General features: G+C 52.4%; 1 protein-coding gene across 2 annotated transcripts in view; it reads right to left on the bottom strand.

Moving 5' to 3' along the window:
• LOC143838695 (cadherin-related family member 5-like) overlaps nt 1-19,384 on the bottom strand; it is a 59,153-nt gene that overhangs the window by 11,526 nt on the left and 28,243 nt on the right. For both annotated transcript variants that reach the window (XM_077340442.1, XM_077340443.1), the window contains exons 3-11: nt 18,201-18,415; nt 15,732-15,791; nt 14,130-14,222; nt 9,626-9,712; nt 8,555-8,665; nt 5,683-5,853; nt 3,897-3,987; nt 3,027-3,133; nt 2,125-2,325 (exon numbers count right to left, since the gene is read on the bottom strand). In XM_077340442.1, coding sequence (XP_077196557.1) covers nt 2,125-2,325; nt 3,027-3,133; nt 3,897-3,987; nt 5,683-5,853; nt 8,555-8,665; nt 9,626-9,712; nt 14,130-14,222; nt 15,732-15,791; nt 18,201-18,415 — 1,136 coding nt within the window. The remainder of the gene's footprint in view (nt 1-2,124; nt 2,326-3,026; nt 3,134-3,896; nt 3,988-5,682; nt 5,854-8,554; nt 8,666-9,625; nt 9,713-14,129; nt 14,223-15,731; nt 15,792-18,200; nt 18,416-19,384) is intronic.

Genomic DNA, 19,384 nt, shown 5'->3' with positions numbered 1-19,384 from the left:
GGTTTGATTCCCTGCTCCTCCTCCACCTGCAGCCAGCTGGGTGACCTTGGGCTCACCACGGCACTGATGAGGTTGTTCTGACTGAGCAGGAATATCAGGGCTCTCTCAGCCTCACCCACCCCACAGGGGGAGGAAAAAGAGGGTGATTGTTGGGCCACTTTGAGACTTCTTCGGTTAGAGAAAAGCAGCATAGAAGAACCAACTCTTCTTCTTCCCCTAACTGACTAATGGTTGTTCCAGAGGTAAACAGATGCTCCGAGGAGCAGGAGGTCTCCAGCTGGGCCAATCACGACACCGGGAGAGATTACCTGAAGAAGACCAGGATATTCCTGATCAAAACACGCTAACTGTTCACCTCCCTCTTATGCTCCTTGTAGGATACTTTTCCTGTGCTGTTGAATTAGGCCCACGACCAACCTTGCATGTTGATCCAAACAAAATAGTACTGTGCCTAGCCTGCTGACTGGGGCCAGTTACTGAGACTACAGCAATTGCACAGGATGCTAGTCCACTCCCCAGCCCAATTCAAGGTGTCGGTTTTGGACTGGGACCAGGATATCGGAAGGACTGTTTTCTCTTCTACGTCCCTGCTCAAGAATTAAGATCAGAGGGAAAGGCCCTCCTGACTGTCCCAACTCTCAAGGGAACTTCTCTGGTGGATACATGAGACAGGGCCTTCTCAGTGGGAGCCCCACAATTAGGGAGAACCCTCCCCAGGGAGGTGCGCCTGGCCCCTTTCACTTTCAGTCTTTAGGGAGCAGCTGTGACTCATTCTACGCAGCCCTCCCCTTATCCCTGTTCTGGAAACTGCAGCTGGCCTAAAATGCAACTTCCAGGTCCTCACTCAAATTCTATGGCAGCTGCATTTGCTTCCAGTTGAATTCCGGATCAGGCTAACCTTAATACTCAAGGCTATATGCGGTCTGGGTCCCATGTATCCCAGTAAAGCCAAAGGGTTTTATGCTCAGCCAACACCAACAGGCTGGTGGTGCCCACCCACCAAGAAGCGTGCCTGGCCTCCACCAAGGACAGGGCCTTTTCAGCATCGGCCCCGGCTTAGCAGAATGAGCTCCCCAGTGAGATCACGGTCCTGTTGGAACTCCAGCAGTTCTTCAGGGCGTGTAAAACAGAGCTCCAGTGCAATCCCTGCATAGCAGACTTAGGTGGCTTCCCCCTATACACCCCCCCACCCCCATCACCCCTCCATTGTAAAACCATCAGTTGCTCCCAGGTCAGCTGGATGCGCCTTCAGTTGGCACCAACCAAGTTGGAAGCCTGGTATTTTTTATTTAGCTTGCTGGCTGTGAGTACCCTATATACTCACATACGAGTTTTTCAGTACCTTTTTTCACACTGAAAAACCCTCCTCCAGCGCTGGCAGGGTGGCTGGGAAGGGCTTTCTCCTCCACCCCCATCCCCAGGCTAAAGGCGTTCCCAGGCGCCCGGGCAGCGCGGTCAAACCCCCTCCCCCCGGTCCCGGCTTCTGGGTGGCGAAAGAAGCAGGCCCACCATGTCTCCAACGCGGCGGGCCTGCTGCTTTCACCAGGCGGAAGCCTTTTGCCCACCCTCCTCCCAGATGTCTCGGCAAAGGCTCTTCCCTCGGCCCTCTCACCTATCGGACTGACACTCGGAGGGGCCACTCTGATTGGCCCCTGCGAGTTTTTATCCCGGACTCGCCCCGCCCCTTTCTCCTCCCACATTGCCCTTAGCGTTTTATTCCTACCGCTCCCGCGGGGCGGTTTACAGGTTGTGTTTTTAACAATGCTGTTAGCTGACCGAAGACGCAAGCAAGAGATGGGATATAAATCAATTTAATACTAAATAAAGACAGCTTTATTATTTAGGACGGCATGCAACTTAGTTACCGGCAGTCCTAATTGGTGATTAGGTGCGAACGGCCGCCAAAGTGCCCAACCCTAGCTTCCATCACCCATGGAGCAACAAAGAAGTGGAAGAAGACCCAGAGGCTGTTGGGTGGGGTCTCAGTCTGTGTTTTCCAGACCACTTAGGATCACAGAATGATAATCACTTAACGATAAACTGAGACCCACATTCTATTGGCGAATCAGTCCCCCAAACAGACCCCCCTCCATGGGCGGGGGCGGCATCCTCCTAGCTACTCACATCAGGAAAGTCCATGTCCACCGCATGCAGGAACAAGACCCGTGCGCTGTAGGTCACCACCAGGGAGGCCGCATTGACGTCCTGGTGAGTGAAGGCCTGGTACTGGGCCTGCCCAAAATGCGGAGGGTGACTGTTGGCTGCCAGGACCCTCACTCGGACCTCCGTCACGGCGTACTTCTTGGGGTCGTTCACCTGAGAAGCCTGCCCAAAACAAGCAGAAGCGATGTTGGGAGACAAACACCGTCCGCCTCCCGTCCCCCACAATTGCTCCCCTGGCTGCCCCCTCTAAAGCCGCCCTGCCACTCAGGCCTGCCCCTCCTGCCTAGGGTTCTCATTTGCCCACACAGGGCAGGAAACCCCCAGCCAGTTGCAGACCTTGTCTGCCGCTGCTCAACTGATCGACGGTGGCAACTGGAGGAGGCAGTGGTCCTGGGGAGAAAAAGGAAAACCAAAATTAAGGCTTTGGCTTCTTACAGGAAGTTCTGGCCACAGAGCTCCTGACAATTCCTAGAGTGACCCAGAAACGTCCAGGGTAACTCTAGCAATCACTGGATACTCTATGGCAATCATGCCATAGAGCGTCAGGGAAATGCTAGAGCTACACGTATCATGCCCGGGTAGCTCTAGGAATCACCAGGAACTCTGTGGCCAGAATTTCCTGTAAGGAGCTGAGGCCTTATTTTTCATTTCAATTTTTCTCCCAGGGCGCTACCCTCCCGACCACGCTCCTGGCGCTGTCTGGCAACCCTACACTCTTCCCCACCTCCAGGTCGTGTGCCAAAGTGGCATGTCCTTCTCTCACTCAAGGGTGTGGGGCTGATGGAGAGAGCAGTTTTGGTGCACTTGGTTCTGCCTCCCCTAAGAAGCTAAGATGATGGCTCAGTGGGTCTCAAGAGGCCTACCATGATGCTGAGGCTGTACACCGGAGTGTGGAGACGGCTCTCCACGGGCTGCAACATGGTGATGACGCCAGTGACGTTGTCGATGTGGAAGCAGCCATGGTCCGTCCCTGGAAATGGAACGCAGGTGAGATAGAAGTGACACGGGGTAGCAATTAGGAGCATCATGGTAGGAAATCCAGCAGGCTTCTTTCTGGTTCCCCAGGACTTTCCCCCTGGGTTTCATGCTGTCGGGAAGAAAGGACCCCAGCTCCCCCTCACTGCCTCCGCCTACCATTGTGGTTCCTTTGTTTCTTGGGTGTGTTTCCCTGTTCTGCATGTTTTTGGCATCCTCTAGTGGCAGCTTTGATACTACAACAGTTACGTCCTGCAGTTTAAATCTTCAGGGAGATATGCCGGAACTAAACTGGTGTAATATCAAAACAGCCTCTAGAGGGAGGGAGGGAAACATATGTGGATATGGACACAAACAGACACACACACACACACACACACACACCAGCCCCCTGCCCAGGCTGCCAGACTCACCAAATCCAGGAGAAGAGCTGAAAGCCCACCTACTTCCAGGAGATGTTAATTATTTAGCAATAGGGAACAATATTTTTAATATTCTCATCGCATCAATAACCTAACTCGTCACCCAAATACCAGCTTTTTCACATACAGAGGAGGAAAGAATTCACTTCCCTAAATGATCAGACCTTGAAACCCATTTTTTATCTTTCATAAATGCGCATTCTCATGCATTCTTCAAACTTGGGTCAGCATGGGGTATGCTAGACTAGCCACAGAGTGGCCATAACTACCATGCACAAGAATCTGGGCCTTCTGCAGCATGGCTAGAGATCGACCCGCCCCCAGCACAACAAGTACCTGCAAGTATGGAGTACGAGATGGGGGCCTTCAGCTCCTGGTCTCCGTCCTCAGCATGGATGGCGCCGGGCAGGAAGAGGAGGGGACCTGTCTGCAGGCGACACACATCGGAACATGGAAGGTGTACAACAGAGAAGGACGTTTCTCTCATGCGTCAGTCAGGGAAACACATTCTAGGGCCCCAGCTCCGGAGACCCAGAAAGCTCTGAATCCTCCTGCTGCAGCCATTTTCTGGCTGCACCCGCCACACTGGGTCAGAATTACAGAAGGGCCTGCAGGCTCTAGAAGGTCGGGGACCCCTGACACTATCCGTGTTGTGCAGGACAATGCAACCACCGAAAATGAAGTTGGAGGAAAAGCGCCACAGGAATGGAGCAAATTATGGGGCAATATATGCAGGTTCCTGGGCTCCAAGATCACTGCAGATGGGGACTGCAGCAAAGAAATTAAAAGACGCTTGCTCCTGGGGAGGAAAGCTATGGCAAATCTAGACAGCATCCCAAAAAGCAGAGACATCACCTGGCCAACAAAAGTGCGTCTAGTCAAGGCTATGGTCTTCCCAGTTGCAAAGTATGGCTGTGAAAGTTGGACCATAAGGAAGGCCGAGCGTCAAAGAATTGAGGCTTTTGAACTCTGGTGCTGGAGAAGACTCTTGCGAGTCCCTTGGACTGCAAGGCGAACAAACCGGCCAGTCCTAGAGGAGATCAGCCCTGCCTGCTCCTTAGAAGGCCAGATCCTGAAGATGAAACTCAAATACTTTGGCCACCTCATGAGAAGGGAGGACTCCCTGGAGAAGAGCCTGATGCTGGGAGCGACTGAGGGCAAAAGAAGAAGGTGACGACAGAGAATGAGGTGGCTGGATGGAGTCCCTGAAGCAGTCGGTGCAAATTTAAATGGACTCCGGGGAATGGTGGAGGACAGGAAGGCCTGGAGGATCATTGTCCATGGGGTCGCGATGGGTCGGACACGACTTCTCACCTACCAACAATATGCAGTTTAATCTTCAAATTTTCATCTTGGCCACTGATGTCATGTTCAGTAGAACAAGAGTAGAGTTTTATACCCTGCTTTTCTCTACCAGAAGGAGTTTCAAAGCGGCTGACAATTGCCTTCCTTGCCTCTCCCTACAATAGACACCCTGTGAGGTAGGGGGGCAGCTGAGAGAGCTTTGACAGAACTGCTCAATCAGAAGAGCACTATCAAGGCTGTGACTAGCCGAAGGTCTCCCAGTTGGCTGCATGTGGAGGAGCAGGGAATCAAGCCCAGCTCACCAGATTAGAAGCCACTGCTCTAAACCACTACACAATGTAGGGTAGTTGGCACCTCTTCAACTGGGGCGCTACCCAAAATCGGCACTTCTGAGACCACTGGGCCAAGCAAACGGCTAACAAAGGCTAACCTGCATCCAAGAGCTTCTGGTGGCGCAGAGTGGTAAGGGAGCTGACATGCAGTCTGAAAGCTTTGCCCATGAGGCTGGGAGTTCGATCCCAGCAGCCGGCTCAAGGTCGACTCAGCCTTCCATCCTTCCAGGTCGGTAAAATGAGCACCCAGCTTGCTGCTGGGGGTAAACGGTAATGACTGGGGAAGGCACTGGCAAACCACCCCGTATTGAGTCTGCCATGAAAACGCTGGAGGGCGTCACCCCAAGGGTCAGACGTGACTTGGTGCTTGCACAGGGGAGACCTTTACCTTTTAACCTTCACCCAAAGGGAGGGGGTCCACCCCGCAAGCCGCATGCCAGGTGCCATCACATATCCCCCCACCCCATCCCCACCCCCACCCCCACCTTCATCTCCCTTTCCGTGATGTTTGTCGTGTAGACGGGACTGACGCAAACGCTGACTCCGTCGTGGGACAGGAAATTGCACGGCAGGAACTTGGGGTACTGGTCGTCTCCGTCCATCACGTTGACCTGGATCCTGGCCGAGGAGTTGTACCGCTCCTTGGTGCTCATTTCCTGCGGCCAAACAAAGAAACAGCCATCAAAACTGCTTCCTTCCTCAGATGGGTAAATGAGACGTGGAAAGGCAATGAACACATGCTAATTCCCTCTTTGTCCAAGCGGTCACTAGCATGTGCCATTCCCTGCCCCAGGAAGCGGTGGCAGCTCCAAGCACAACTTCCAGAGGGGATCAGGGAACATCTGGACGAGAGGCCCCTCGGTGGCTCTCAGCCACTATGTACAGGTGGAAGAATAATCTATGTTTTCAACTCAATCGCAGTTGGGCAGAGTACGAAGAGCTCTGCCACATCTCCCTGGAAAGCACGATGCTCACAGTCCTGCATCAGCATGGATTTGGCGGGCTGCACCACAATCGCATCCGAGACCCAGGAATGTGCCCCATTTGAACAAGAGTTCTGCACAGCTTCCAAAGCCCGTTTGCTTCCTCTTAGCCGTCTTGCATACCTGGCAAGGCAAGTCAAATGCTGCAGGCCTCTCATTGGTGCTTATGAGGCTACGGAAATCGGGGGGGAACTGATTTCCTCCACAAGAACAAAGCTGGAGTCCAGCGGCGCCTCTAAGACCAAAAAACTTTTATCCGAGATGTAGGTTTTCGTGTGCAAGCACACTTCTGCAGATAATTTCACCCATGTTTGCAGCCATTCATTCCCCAGATCGAAATTCCGCGATTGCAGAATTTCTGTAGATCTTATTGCTGGGCAGGCCAGCATCAGCCATGTCTCTGTGGAGGGGCAGCTCTCTGTTTTCAGCATACACAAAGAATACAACATGAAGCTCTCTCTTCCGGCTGCAGAACTGAGATTCTGGACCCCTTGCACCTCACTGGCAGGCCAGGAGCACAGCCAAGGACTTCAGGAAGTTGCACAGGCTGTGATGTGTCCAGTTGCACGCTGGAGCGCAGACAGTATCTCCTGGCATTGCTGACATGTACCCATGCGCTTCTCAGCCCTCCCCGTCAGCCGCTCACGTGGACCAGGTGGCTGTCGCGTGGCGTACCTGAAGGACACCCGGCTCAGGAGCCAGCAAGCTTGCGAGCGGAACAAAAGGGAGAGAGAGGTGAGGCCTGACGCATCAGGGACGGTGCGCTAAGCAGGTGGCGCCGGGCACCCTGCCATCTGGAGGGCAGCCCGAAGCCTTTGTGCCCGGCAGGGGTGGGAAGCAAAGTCTGAAATGAGGGGAGGGCAGGGTGCAGGGGTACTCGATCGGCAATCCCAGCACGGGGGTCGGGGCAGGATGGCTCACCCCAAACCCGGAGAGGTGCAGAGTCCTGGCTTAGCCTCTTAGCGAAATTAAAAAGTGGGATTTACGCGGTCCGTGCTAAACGGGGAGCTGACGAGGTTCTGTCACCCCCAATTAGCCAGGGAAAGCGGACTTAGGCAGGCTGTTAGTGAGCAAGCGGGGTGGGGGTGCAGGGGGGGCAAGGGAGCGTCTGGAAATAGACCGCCTGGCCACTCCCTCTTCCTGGTGCCTCTCCCATTCTTAAGGGACATCGCCCTCCTCTTCTACGTGACTGACCAAGCGTCCCCAGCGTGAAAGTCAAGCTCCCGGCCCTTTCTCTTTGAGCCATCCTCTCCACCGACTCCTCTGGTCCCTCCTGCGTCCTTTAAGGGCAGAGCTGACCCACATGCTCCTTCCCTGGGGCTTCAGGCCTCTGAAGACGACCCAGCAGAACATCAGGGGAAGAAAGACCCCCCCCCCAAAACCAGGATACCCTCCTTGTAACAACAGAAAATCACAGGCTTGACTTTCGACGTGTGTGATATTTTAATTTTAGTGCGTATTTATGATGGATGTTTCCCATCCTGAGCCCATGGGAAGGGCAGGTTCAAAAATTATTTTTTATTATATTATTATTGCACCTCTGCAAGGGGGACAGTGAATCTCAGGCAAGGCACCGGAACTGCAATTCCCAGGAGTCATTGGGAGGACCAAGCGCTGACCCACCAGTGGATAACGGCTGCATTTGAAGCATCACACTGTCCGTGGGCATCCTCCACTTTTCCACAGATTTCCCCATCCCCATTTCCAGGCTGATCTCCAAGCTCAGAGCAGCTCCCACGCGTTCCCCCCCCTTCACCTCTAAAAGCAGAGTCCATCCCCATGAGGCAGACCCAGGAGGCCCCAGGTTCAAATCCTGACATCTCCCATTGTCATTTTAAAGGGAAAGGCTGGGAAAGGTCTTGGCCCACCACCTCGAACAGGTGGAGCTGGTCCCGCTTGGGGAACCAATACTCTGGATCACTGAAGAGTCGCTGCTTATGCCTCATGTCTGCCAGGTGTGCCAGGAATCTGCATTTCCGGAACGGGCTGATCCTGCGTTGAGCAGGGGGTTGGACTAGATGGCCTGTATGGCCCCTTCCAACTCTAGGATTCTATGAATTATGCTTTGGTGGAAGAACTCTGCACTTCCCAGTGCCACTTTGTACACCGGCAGGAGAAGAATAAATCTAAAACTTGATTGAACCAGGCCCTGACTTGGGAGAGGGTCCCTTCGTGTCAGAGTTCCGTTCCGGAAAGGCGGAGTCATTGTTAGGCATGCGGAAGGTCCCCAGTTCAAGCCCCGGCATCCCCAGTTCAAAGGCGGTGGGGAAGACCTTCTGAGATCCAGGGCCTCAGCGGAAGATGGCTTCATATGTCCAACCAACTGCAGGAAGAGGCCCGCCCCATGCGCCCACAGGCCACCGCCCCTCCTCACCACAGCGTGGACCACCACCTCCAGGTGCCTCTGGGTCTCGAAGTCGAGCGGTTTTGCCAGGACTATCTTGCCGCTGTTGGGCAGGTCAATCCGGAAGTGCCGGGAGTCGGCCTGCAAGTCCAAGAAGGAAGCACTTACTGGCTGGGCGGGACCAAGGAGACCACCCTGAGTTCACAGGGGGGGAAAGTTGGAGCAGGATTGGGAAGTCTCCCTTCCGTCTCCCAAAGCCGCCACTTGCCTTATCACACAAAGAGAGACACACACACACACCTGCCCCATCCCTGCAAATCCAGACGCCTGTTGTGCCACACACGTAGCCCTTAATCTCCACCCACAGGCGTGCCAAGGTGTCCTTGTCCCCCGGCTAATCTCAGGCCCACGCCTGGGGCTTGCTCAGGACGGCTCCCGATGGGTGAGGGAGTCAGTTGTGACCCAAAAGGGGAATAAAGCAAGCCACTCTACAAAAGAGAGGGAACCTGATAGGCGGGGCCTGATCCCCTGGTTTGTTTGGTTCATTGTGTCTTATATTTATGTGTCCATTTTGGGGGGCTTTTAATGGGGCTTTTAACAGGATGTCTGTAATCTGCCACAAACTGGATCGGGAATGGCGGGTAGCAAATTTAACAACAACAACAACACAACAACGGCTGCTTGGGAAGGTATCTCTATAGCACATCTCCAGCGGATTTCTATTTAGTCTGTCTCCACAGTTTACCACCTGTGACCTACCAGGAGGGTGGCAACCCTATCTGGCAGTCCTTCAAGCAAAGGTTGGATACACACTTTTCTTGGATGCTTTAGGATGCTTAGGGCTGATCCTGCGTTGAGCAGGGGGTTGGACTAGATGGCCTCTATGGCCCCTTCCAACTCTATGATTCTAGGATTCTATCTGGAAAGGACAGAGTTAAGGGGGAGCTGTGCAGGCAGGGCTACATCCCCTTCTCAGACAATCATGGTGTCCTTACCTCCCCTCACTTCTGCCTTCCTCCCCCACCCCATCTCACCCCACCCTCCACACCGGTTTGCCACAGTGACCAGGGAAACCTTCCCAGCCACACGGAGAAGACTCACCGAGGAGCTGTCAATCACGTACATGATGGTGTCCCCGTCCGCGTCGTCCGCCTGGGCGCTGAAAAGGACCGAATGCACTGCGGCCAGCTGCAGAAAGGAAGGCAGAGATGGACCACGAGGGAAGGAATGCTTAGAATCAGAGCGCATCCCGTCCACCCTCTTTCTCCAAGTTCTTCTCCACCCACAGAGTCATTAATGTGAGGCATTCCCTGCTGCAGGAAAAGGCGGCTGCTACAAGCTCAGAAAGCGTCCAGAGGGGACTGGAGAAACATCTGGATCCAATGGCCATCAAATGGCTGCGAGGAATAGAGCGAATGTTTGAAGGCCTCCTCTGGCCACTCCTCTGAGGGGGAGGAAGAGCTGCTGAAAGGAAGAGCTCGGCCCAGGCTGGCAGCATCTGATCAGCAGTCAGCTGAAGCGCCTGCAGGTGGGGATACCTGGGATGCTGGCAAGCTACAGCTGGAAACAGGAGCAGACCAGTGGCTCAGAGCAGGGGTAATCAACCTGTGGTCCTCCAGATGTGCGTGGACTACAATTCCCATGAGCCCCTGCCAGCGTTTGGGTTTGCTGGCAGGGGCTCATGGGAATTGTAGTCCATGCACGTCTGGAGGACCACAGGTTGACTACCCTTGGCTCAGAGCATTCAGAACGCTCACCCTCCATGAGCCAGCGCTGCAGGAAAAGACTTAAAGAGGCCTTGCAAGAGAGAAGGAGATCTGCAAGGCTAGCCCTGAGGCAGCTACAGCTATCGGACACTGAGTAGCCACAGGCCCAATGCCTGGGCAGTCTGCAGGGAAGGCGATGTCAAGCAACTGAGCATTGTGCCAAGAAGCTGAGAACGGAAACCTTGTTTGATGGACTCTTCAAACTTCTGACCTTGCACTGGACTTTGTGACGATGTCTCTGGAATTCGCCGGCCAGCTTGGGACCGCCAACCTTTGAGGCTCCGTCATGGCTCTGATTACCCAGCGTGAGTGCAGGGCCCTGACTGTAGGAAGCCAGGTTCCCACTCCTGCCTTGGACTCAGCTGATGCTCAGAGCTAGATTTCTTCCCTGAGTTAGCACTGTGTTGCAGACCTGCCCCACAAGCACACGCTGCCTGGGCAGTGATGCTGTGTCTTCTGGGTGCTTAGGGGGCACAGTGGAGGGGCTTCAGGAGTTCTGGCTCTGCTGGTGGACCTCCTAATGGCACCTGGGTTTTGGCCACTGGGTGACACAGAGTGTTGGACTGGAGGGGCCACTGGCTTCATCTTCAAGTACTTAAAGATGGTTATCAGATCCCCTCTCAATCGTCTCCTCTCCAGGCTAAGCAGAGCAAGCTCCCCCAACCTTTCATCATATGTCTTGGTCTCCAAACCCCTCACCCTCTTTGTTGCCCTCCTCTGGACACGCTCCAGTTTGTCTACATCCCTCTTCAACTGGAGTGCCCAAAACTGAACCCAGGACTCCCAGTGAGGCCAAACCAGAGCAGAGTAAAGCGGTACCATCACCTCCCGTGATCTGGACACGATACTTCTTTTAATACAGTCCTTTGCTGTTTCTCCAAAGAGAATGTGAAGGCTCAAGGAGTGGCAGGTAGATGAGTGATAGGGATGTGAGTGTCCTGCATAGTGCAGGGGGTTGGACTAGATGACCCAGGAGGGCCCTTCCAACTCTATGATTCTTTCAATGGGTCCCTGCAGTCTGGAGATGAATTGTGATTCTGGGACATCTCTAAGCCCCACTTCAAAACCATGCCATCTTTGCCCTAAGGACCACATCCTGGTGGGCACTGCCAATTTTTATTGTGTACTTTTCAACATCTTCAAGGGGGGGGCATTTGGGATGGAAATGCAATGGGCCAAGAGGGGTTAGGCACCCCCTCATCATATCTCTGCTCTGATTGGAGGGGCTGGTATTTTTTAAATGAAGCCCAGGTGGAGTTCTCCAGCATGTGGAGCAACAGATATGGGGAAATAACACCCCCCCCCCAAAAAAAAAATCTACCAAAATATACAATCACTAAATTACTGTTATATGGAAATAATTACATGGTCATGAAAATGCATAGGGAAACCTTCAATAGAACAAAATCTTCCCCCAAACAATATAAATTCACCGAAAGCAGTGGTATGTTACAGTCAAGCATGAAAATGCTGGCTGGTAAAGAACTCTAGTGCATTTCTAAGGAATAAAGTAAAAAAAAAGCCATCAAGTTCTACCAAGAACATATAAGTGCTTACTATCATCAACCAACAAAACTAATAATAAATGTTTTGGGTAAAAACTCATCTTACTTAGCTCTGTAACTGCCTCTTTGGGCTCTTTCAGCAACATTCAGGGCAGTCAAAAAGTGGGAAACGACAGCAGCGACCCTTTAAGTAAACCGAAGAGTTGAATCACCTGTTGAGGTGAGCTAATTGAGGTGAGCAGCTGTTCCAGTTTGGGAAGGTCAATCAGACCTGTCAACTTGTGATCAGAATGATCTAGGAAGCCAACCCTAAATCTACTACTGTCAAATGCCCCATGATTACCAGAAAGCAGTGAGCAGAGGAGTCCACAACTAATGAGGACTTAAAGGGGACATGACAATTAGCAAATGTACTAGGGGTAAGGGGGTACTTACTCAATTTGTATGAACAAATTATAAAAAGAAACAAAAAAAACAAGACAAATCCAGTGACGTGTGAAGACCTAAAGGGAACTTAGTTTTTAATCTATGAATTATTATTTATTTTATTATTATTATTGGATTAATCTAGCTTCCTGTTGTAGATGAACCCTGGTGACATCAACAGAATTATACATGTGAAGTTTGACACAAAATTTCAGTTCCTCTTCTGTATGATGTTTAGTGACGAAATGGGGAACTATAGACACAGCATTCCTAATTCTGCTGCAGCATTGCTTCTGGCCAATAAAATATTTGGGGGCCCGGACACCAGAGAACATAGTAAACATATACTGAAATGAAGTTAGGAAAGGAAGACAACTCCTTGCTAAAATTCACATCAAGCTTCTCAAATCTCTGTAATTCTACAGCAAAAGGGCTGTAGAATTATGACACTTACACTAAGGACACTCTTAGGGCAATGAAAAATATCAGGATGTATCAAGGAGTCCCTGGTAGCTGGCGTTTTCCTAAAGCCAATTAAAGGGGCATTCTCACGTGCCTTACAAATTGCATAATTACCCCTAGTACCTTTGCTAATAGTCATGTCCCCTTTAAGTCCTCATGGGTTGTGGACTCCTCACTGCTTTCTGGTAATCATGGGGCATTTGACAGTAGTAGATTTAGGATTGGCTTCCTAGATCATTCTGATCACAAGTTGACAGGTCTGATTGACCTTCCCAAACTGGAACAGCTGCAGTTCATTAGCTCACCTCAACAGGTGACTGCAACTTTTTGGTCAGCTTATATTGTTTGGGGGAGTTTTTCCTCTAGTGAAGGTTTCTCAATGCACTTTCAATGACCCTGTAACATAGGAATGTTCAGCCTGGAGAAGAGGAGGTTGAGAGGGGACATGATAGCCCTCCCTCTTTAAGTATTGGAAAGGTTGTCACGTGGAGGAGGGCAGGATGCTGTTTCTGCTGGCTGCAGAGGAGAGGACACGCAGTAATGGGTCTGAACTTCAAGTACAACGATATAGGCTAGATATCAGGAAAAAGTTTTTCACAGTCAGAGTAGTTCAGCAGTGGAATAGGCTGCCTAAGGAGGTGGTGAGCTCCCCCTCACTGGCAGTCTTCAAGCAAAGGCTGGATACACACTTTTCTTGGATGCTTTAGGGTAGCAATCCCCAACCTGTGGGCCGCAGACCATATGTGGTCCTTCGACTAATTGGAGGTGGGCCCCGAAGGACGCCTTCTGCCCCCCCCCGGCCCTTTACTTCACCCCCCCCCCAGCCCTTTACCACACACTTCATTGTTGTGGCGTGTCTGTATCTAATTTTGAAGGGATGTTTAAACATTATCATAGCGATCAGAGAGCGTTAGGGCAGTGGTTGAGAGTAGAGGAGTAAACTACCCCCCCCCACCGGGCCTCAGTAAAAGGCGTTGAGTGGTCCCCGGTGATAAAAAGGTTGGGGACCACTGCTTTAGGGTGCTTAGGGCTGATCCTGCGTTGAGCAGGGGGTTGGACTAGATGGCCTGTGTGGCCCCTTCCAACTCTAGGATTCTGTGATTCTATAGCAGATGTTTTCATTGATTGCATAATTTGGCTGGTGTTTTTAAGCACTCATAATTGATCTTTAAACTGAGTAGTGGATTTCTGCTTATCCTTACCTGCTCATGTAAATTTCCCCTTTTGTATGCTAATACGTTTACTTTGATACTGAACTAAAATGAAGAAGGTCCAAGCTCAAACATTTTCCGTTCTTTTCTTCATGCAAATTCTGCAGTCAAGTGTGTTCATTGACGAAAGGGTGAGCTGAGGAAATGTTTGCTGTTTATTCCGAATCGGAGGACCTTTATTGGCACATGTCATGTTCATTGTTACCACCATTTAGTGCCACGCAATATTTCTCACCTCACTGATGTTTTGTGGCAAGATGGTGTCCTCTTGAAACTGTGGCCTGTTGTCATTCTCGTTCATCACTTGGACGATGATCCTGTACTCGACCTGTGGGGGGGAGGAAAAGGCCGAGGGGGGGGTTCTCCAGAGGCCTGAACTCCCATCCCTGCTCAGCGCCAGGTGTGGCAGTCTTGCCCTTCATGACGTAAACAAAAACATCCTAAGAGCAGCACAGCATGCCGCTCCGTGTAGCAAGCCCTGGGAGAGTTGGCATCTGCCTGCACCAAGATGGTGTAGCAGTTAAGGGTGGTGGCCTCCAGTCTGGAAGGCCCAGCTTGATTCCCCACTCCTCCACAGGCAGCCGGCTGGGGGACCTTGGCCTAATCACAATCCTGTTAGAGTTGTTCTTGCGAAGCAGTTCTCTCAGAGCTCTCTCAGCCCCCTCTACCTCACAGGTGTCTGCTGTGGGGAGGGGAAGGAAAGGGGATTGTAAACTGCTTTGAGACATCCTTGGATAGTGGAAAGTGGGGTACAAAAACTAACCCTTCCCCTGCTTTCTGATCCTCTGCCATATATTCAGGCTCGGTTTTCCTGATAAGCCACCCGAAACACTGCTTGGGGATGCATGAAGAGGAGTTCATGCAATCCCAGTTTGCTTCCAGAGAGATAACATGGCATCCCCACCCAGGGCCGTGCCACTGCTGTGTCCGGAAGGACAGGAGGGACAAAAGAGCACACATGGTCCCTTCAGAGGTGCCTGTTGTGTCTTGTGAAGATTAAGAAGACAGCCAAGACAATTAAGGTGATGGAGCCCCTTCCCAATGAGAAAAGAGACATCTAAAGGCACGGAGGGGAGGGGGCAGAATGACATGATAGAGGTTTATAAAATCAAGCATGGGGTGAAGAGAACTGGGGTTTGGCAGTGTCCTTTCCTCCCCCAAACCAAGATCAGGAAACGGGATTTAATGGAGTCTTAGAATCCTGATTATGATGCTAGAATCTGCAAGACCTGCAGTGTGCATGATTGATCAGGATATCAAGAGGGTCCTACAGGAGGCGTCACAGGAGGCGTGCATTTAGCACAGTTGGATCAGGCCCCGCATCTTTCAAATTACCTCCTTCAGTGTCCCCAAGGGGAGACATCCTGCTCCCTGCTTGCCTGTAGAACTGGCAGACTGAACGCACAATAAAACAGTTAGTTAGGTCTCTCTTTCTCCTTTCTGTTTCTCTTCCCACTAGGCGTACTTCATTCTTTTAAGCATCCAGTGCTGCAAACCTCTTTGCAAATTTACACTCCGCTGCCATACTACGGCTGTTTTATTGTGCTGTGCTCCACTTAATGCTAGCCGCGTGGTACTGGGTCTACTCTCTTTATCCGGATAATTTTTACTTATGTAGCTTGTTGTGACTATTGTCCCTCAAGGGTGGAATGCATCCACAGCCTGCCTCACAGGGTTGGCGTGTGTGGGGGGTGGGAGGGAGAGGGAAATGAAACTAAACACAGGACTGGACAGCGGGCATCCAAAGACCTAAAGGGCCCCCTGAACGTGGTGGCCTGTGAGGTGTGGTATGAAAAGCACATTTTACCAGCTGCAAGAAAACACAAGGGCTTTGTACCGGCAAGTAGCCGTCTTCGACGCAGGTGAAGGAGAACATCAGCACTGGGGATTCCAACATCTGCAAGGCAAAAAGACACCTGAAAAAGTCAGGTCATTGCAATGCAAAAAGACACCTGTCAGCAGTAAGCCAGGATCTTTTTGAGCCAGTGACCACCTTGGGGATTCTGACACTGTGTGGTGGGCGCAGCCTCAAAATGGCTGACCCCAGAGGCAGAGCCGGCCACAAAATGGCTGCCGCGGCCGACCTCCTTATGCTGTTGCTGAGACCGCATTTTTAAAGAACGGCACCGTCAATCGACTCTCCAGTGGCCAATCAGGAGCCATCCGGGACAAAAGCCCTGCCTGGCCCCACCCACTTCCTAGAAACGCTTGGTAGGCAGTGGGGGCTGTGGGGCCTGGGGGCGCCATGTTGGGGGTCCCTGTGCCAGAGCCGAAAAGGGGCTGTTTTTCTCCTTTCTGCGTCTCCAAAGCCCCCAGGCTGATCAAACTGGATTAAGGCTGGATGGCGTTTTCTAAGCTCCATCTTAAGCTGCTGACAAGCTGTGGACCCGGGCTCTCCCTAATTCCCTGAAGCATCTTCCTCTGCCCCCTTTGCTTCCTCGGCGCTCAGCCGCAGGAGAGGGTCCCTGCTCCCCCGTGACCTTGAGCTGTCCCTAAGGAAGAAATGATCCTCCTTGGGCTGTGGGATCAGAGGGAGGGAGCTTTTGACTCTTGAAAGCTCATTTCCCGAAAATCTGATTGGAGCCCAGGAGCACCTTAGAAACCTGAGGAAGATTTTCTGAGACTCAAATCTTGCTTTGTCCGGTAATTCCCTCGCTGCTGTTGAAAAATGCAAGATCTGTCGTGTGCGTAATTCAGCAGCATATGGGGAACATCCTACAGGGGGCATTGGAGGAGACGTGTATTTAGCATAGTTTATTTATTGTATTATAAATATAACTAATTAATTAGGAACTTCTGAGTGTTTTTCTAGCGGCCTCCTCCTATGCCCTGATTGGCTCCTTCGGAGACTTTGAGCCCCCTTCCTCTCTCTTTGCCTCAAGAACAGACAGAATGAATACAGAACAGCAGTTAGGCAGCTATCTAGGACTCCCTCTCCCCTCTCTTTCTGCACAAAGTTATTTTCTAAATAAAACTGTTTTGTTATTATTTTAAGCTGCCTGGTGCTCAACACTTCTTTGCATATTTAAACTCTGCCACCCACCACAGGTGCTAACGGGAGACGCTGGGGACTGAACCTTCCCCCTTCAGCACTGACCCACAGCCCCAAGTGGCGTGCAGCCTCCTGTTACGAATCCTTCCCTCCCCTGTGTTTCTCCCCCCCCCTTCTTTTGGACCATGCTTACTCCTGTTCTGCTCCCCCTCTGGTGGTGGAAAGAGCCTTCCGGGGGCAGCCAATTTGTGACCACCCCATATCGGGTTTCCAAGGCAAGAGATGAGCAGAGGGGATTTGCCCTTGCCTGCCTCTGCCAAGACCCTGCGGTTCCTTGAACTACTAGCCAGGGCCAGCCCTGCTCTGCTCCTGGGGTCTAATGAAATCAGCCTTGCCTGGCCCACCTCTGGGGCAGGAGGGCAGAGATGGAGGCTGAGAAGAGGTACAGGCGGAATGCACCATCTGGGGCAGGAATGCTCTGTCTTCTGAGTGCTTGGGGGGCCACAGTGGCAGGGCCTCTGGAGTTCTGGCCCTGCTGGTGGACCTCCTGAGGGCCCTTGGGCTTTGGCCACTGGGGGACACAGAGTGTTGGGCTGGAGGGCCATTGGCCTGATCCAACATGGCTTCTCTGCTGTTCTTCTGTCTGGGGCAGGGATGCTCTGTCCTCTTAATGCTTGGGTCAACAAAGGGAGGGCTTCTAAGTTCTGACCCTGCTAGTGGACCTCCTGAGGACCCCATAGTTTTGGCCACTGGAGGACCCAGAGTATTGGATCAAAGAGGCCCCTGGCCTGATCCAACATGGCTTCACTTATGTTCTTAGTGCCTCTTAGCCACAAGGCAGAGACTGAACACTCTTTCTGGAGCAGTGGATCCCTGTTCTTGGCCACAGTAGGGGGGCTTCTGGCCAGCTGGTGGACCTCCCAAGAACACCTGGGCTTTGGCCACTGTGTGACACAGAGTCTCAAACTGGATGGGCCACTGGCCTGTTCCAACATGGCTGATGTTCTTAGGGCCCTCCTGGTGGACCTCCTGAGGACAGCTGAGTTTGGGCCACTGTGTGACTCAGCCTGGATCAGCCACTGTTCCCATGAATACACGTGGTTTGGTCTTGCCGGCCTCTGCCTGGCAACCCTGGACTTCCGTGGTGGTCTCCCACCCAAGAACTCACCGGGGCCGACCCTGCTGAGCTTCTGGGATCTGATGAGAACGGGCACCCCTGGGCCACTACCTGGCAGTCACTTCCATCCCCTTTGCAAGCCGGTTCAAATGGGCACCAGGGACCTGAAGGGTCGCCAGCTGCCGTGGAGTGCTCACCTCTCTGTCCAGCACCTTCTCCTCGGAGACGTTCAGCCGCACCGCCTTCCCGTCCAGGTAGAACCACTCGGCGTCTGTCCCGCTCAGTCTCAGCTGGATGGCGTCGCTCTCGGGGTCGCCAAAGACCGTCAGGTAGGACACCAAGGTGCCAAAGGGGCTGTTCTCCGGGATCTCGGTGAAGATGTTGCTACCTCCGCTGCACTGGTCGGCTACCGCTGGAAACAGCACGACAGAGGGGTGGGGCGGGGCGGGGCGGCTGTGAATTTGACTCTCTTGGGAGTGGTTAAGAAGCACTTGGGTGGGCAGGCGGAAGGCTTCTTGCAAGAGCAGGTAGGAGAAAAAGGCGTCACGGCCCATTTGTCCACTGCTGCCATTTCAAAGAGGATATGGACAAAAGGGAGAGGGCACAGAGGAGAGCGACGAGGAGGATCCGGGGCCTGGGGACCGAGCCCTAGGAGGAAAGGCTGAGGGGCCGGGGAATGTTCAGCCTGGAGAAGAGGAGGCCAAGAGGGGACGGGAGGGCTCTCTTGAACTATCTGAAAGGTGGTCACTTGAAGGAGGGCAGGGAAAGATTCCTGTTGGCAGCAGAGGGCCCAAAGTAATGGGTTTAAATTACAACGATATAGGCTAGATATCAGGGGGGAATCTTCACAGTCAGAGTAGTTCAGCAGGGGAAGGGGCTGCCTCAGGAGGTGGGGAGCTCCCCCTCACTGGCAGTCTTCAAAGCTGGTCAGATCCTTATCCCGGATGCTTGAGGTGGTTAATTAGGCCTCTGTCCTCTCCCTTTCTCTACTAAGGGCATTTCTGCACTTGCAAAATGTAGCTGGACAGCCTCTGTAGCTACACAGCCCCGTTTCTGTTTTCCGGAGGTGTGAAATGATCTGGGACCGGGCGGGGGGGATGTGATCTAGCAGCTTTGTGTGAACGTTGTTTTTAAGCCTCCCATTGGCCCAACTGTATTAAGTTACCTGTTCAGCCTTCTCACAACAGTCCCGTTTGGGTTTTCTGGAAGCGGGAAATAAGATTGGGAGGAGAGGGCTTATCTGATCCTACGGGGGTCTGAGCTGCTTGCTTTTAAGCCTACCGTTAGCTTAAAATGTCTTCTTGGGCTGCTGGGACATTTCATTTCATAAATCCACCCAGACAGAAATAAAGTGCAAAAAAAAAAATGGGGTGGGGGGAGA

Source organism: Paroedura picta, chromosome 5 (assembly GCF_049243985.1).
Source record: "Paroedura picta isolate Pp20150507F chromosome 5, Ppicta_v3.0, whole genome shotgun sequence".
Lineage (NCBI taxonomy): Eukaryota > Metazoa > Chordata > Lepidosauria > Squamata > Gekkonidae > Paroedura > Paroedura picta.
This window is presented reverse-complemented; position numbering and strand designations above follow the sequence as displayed.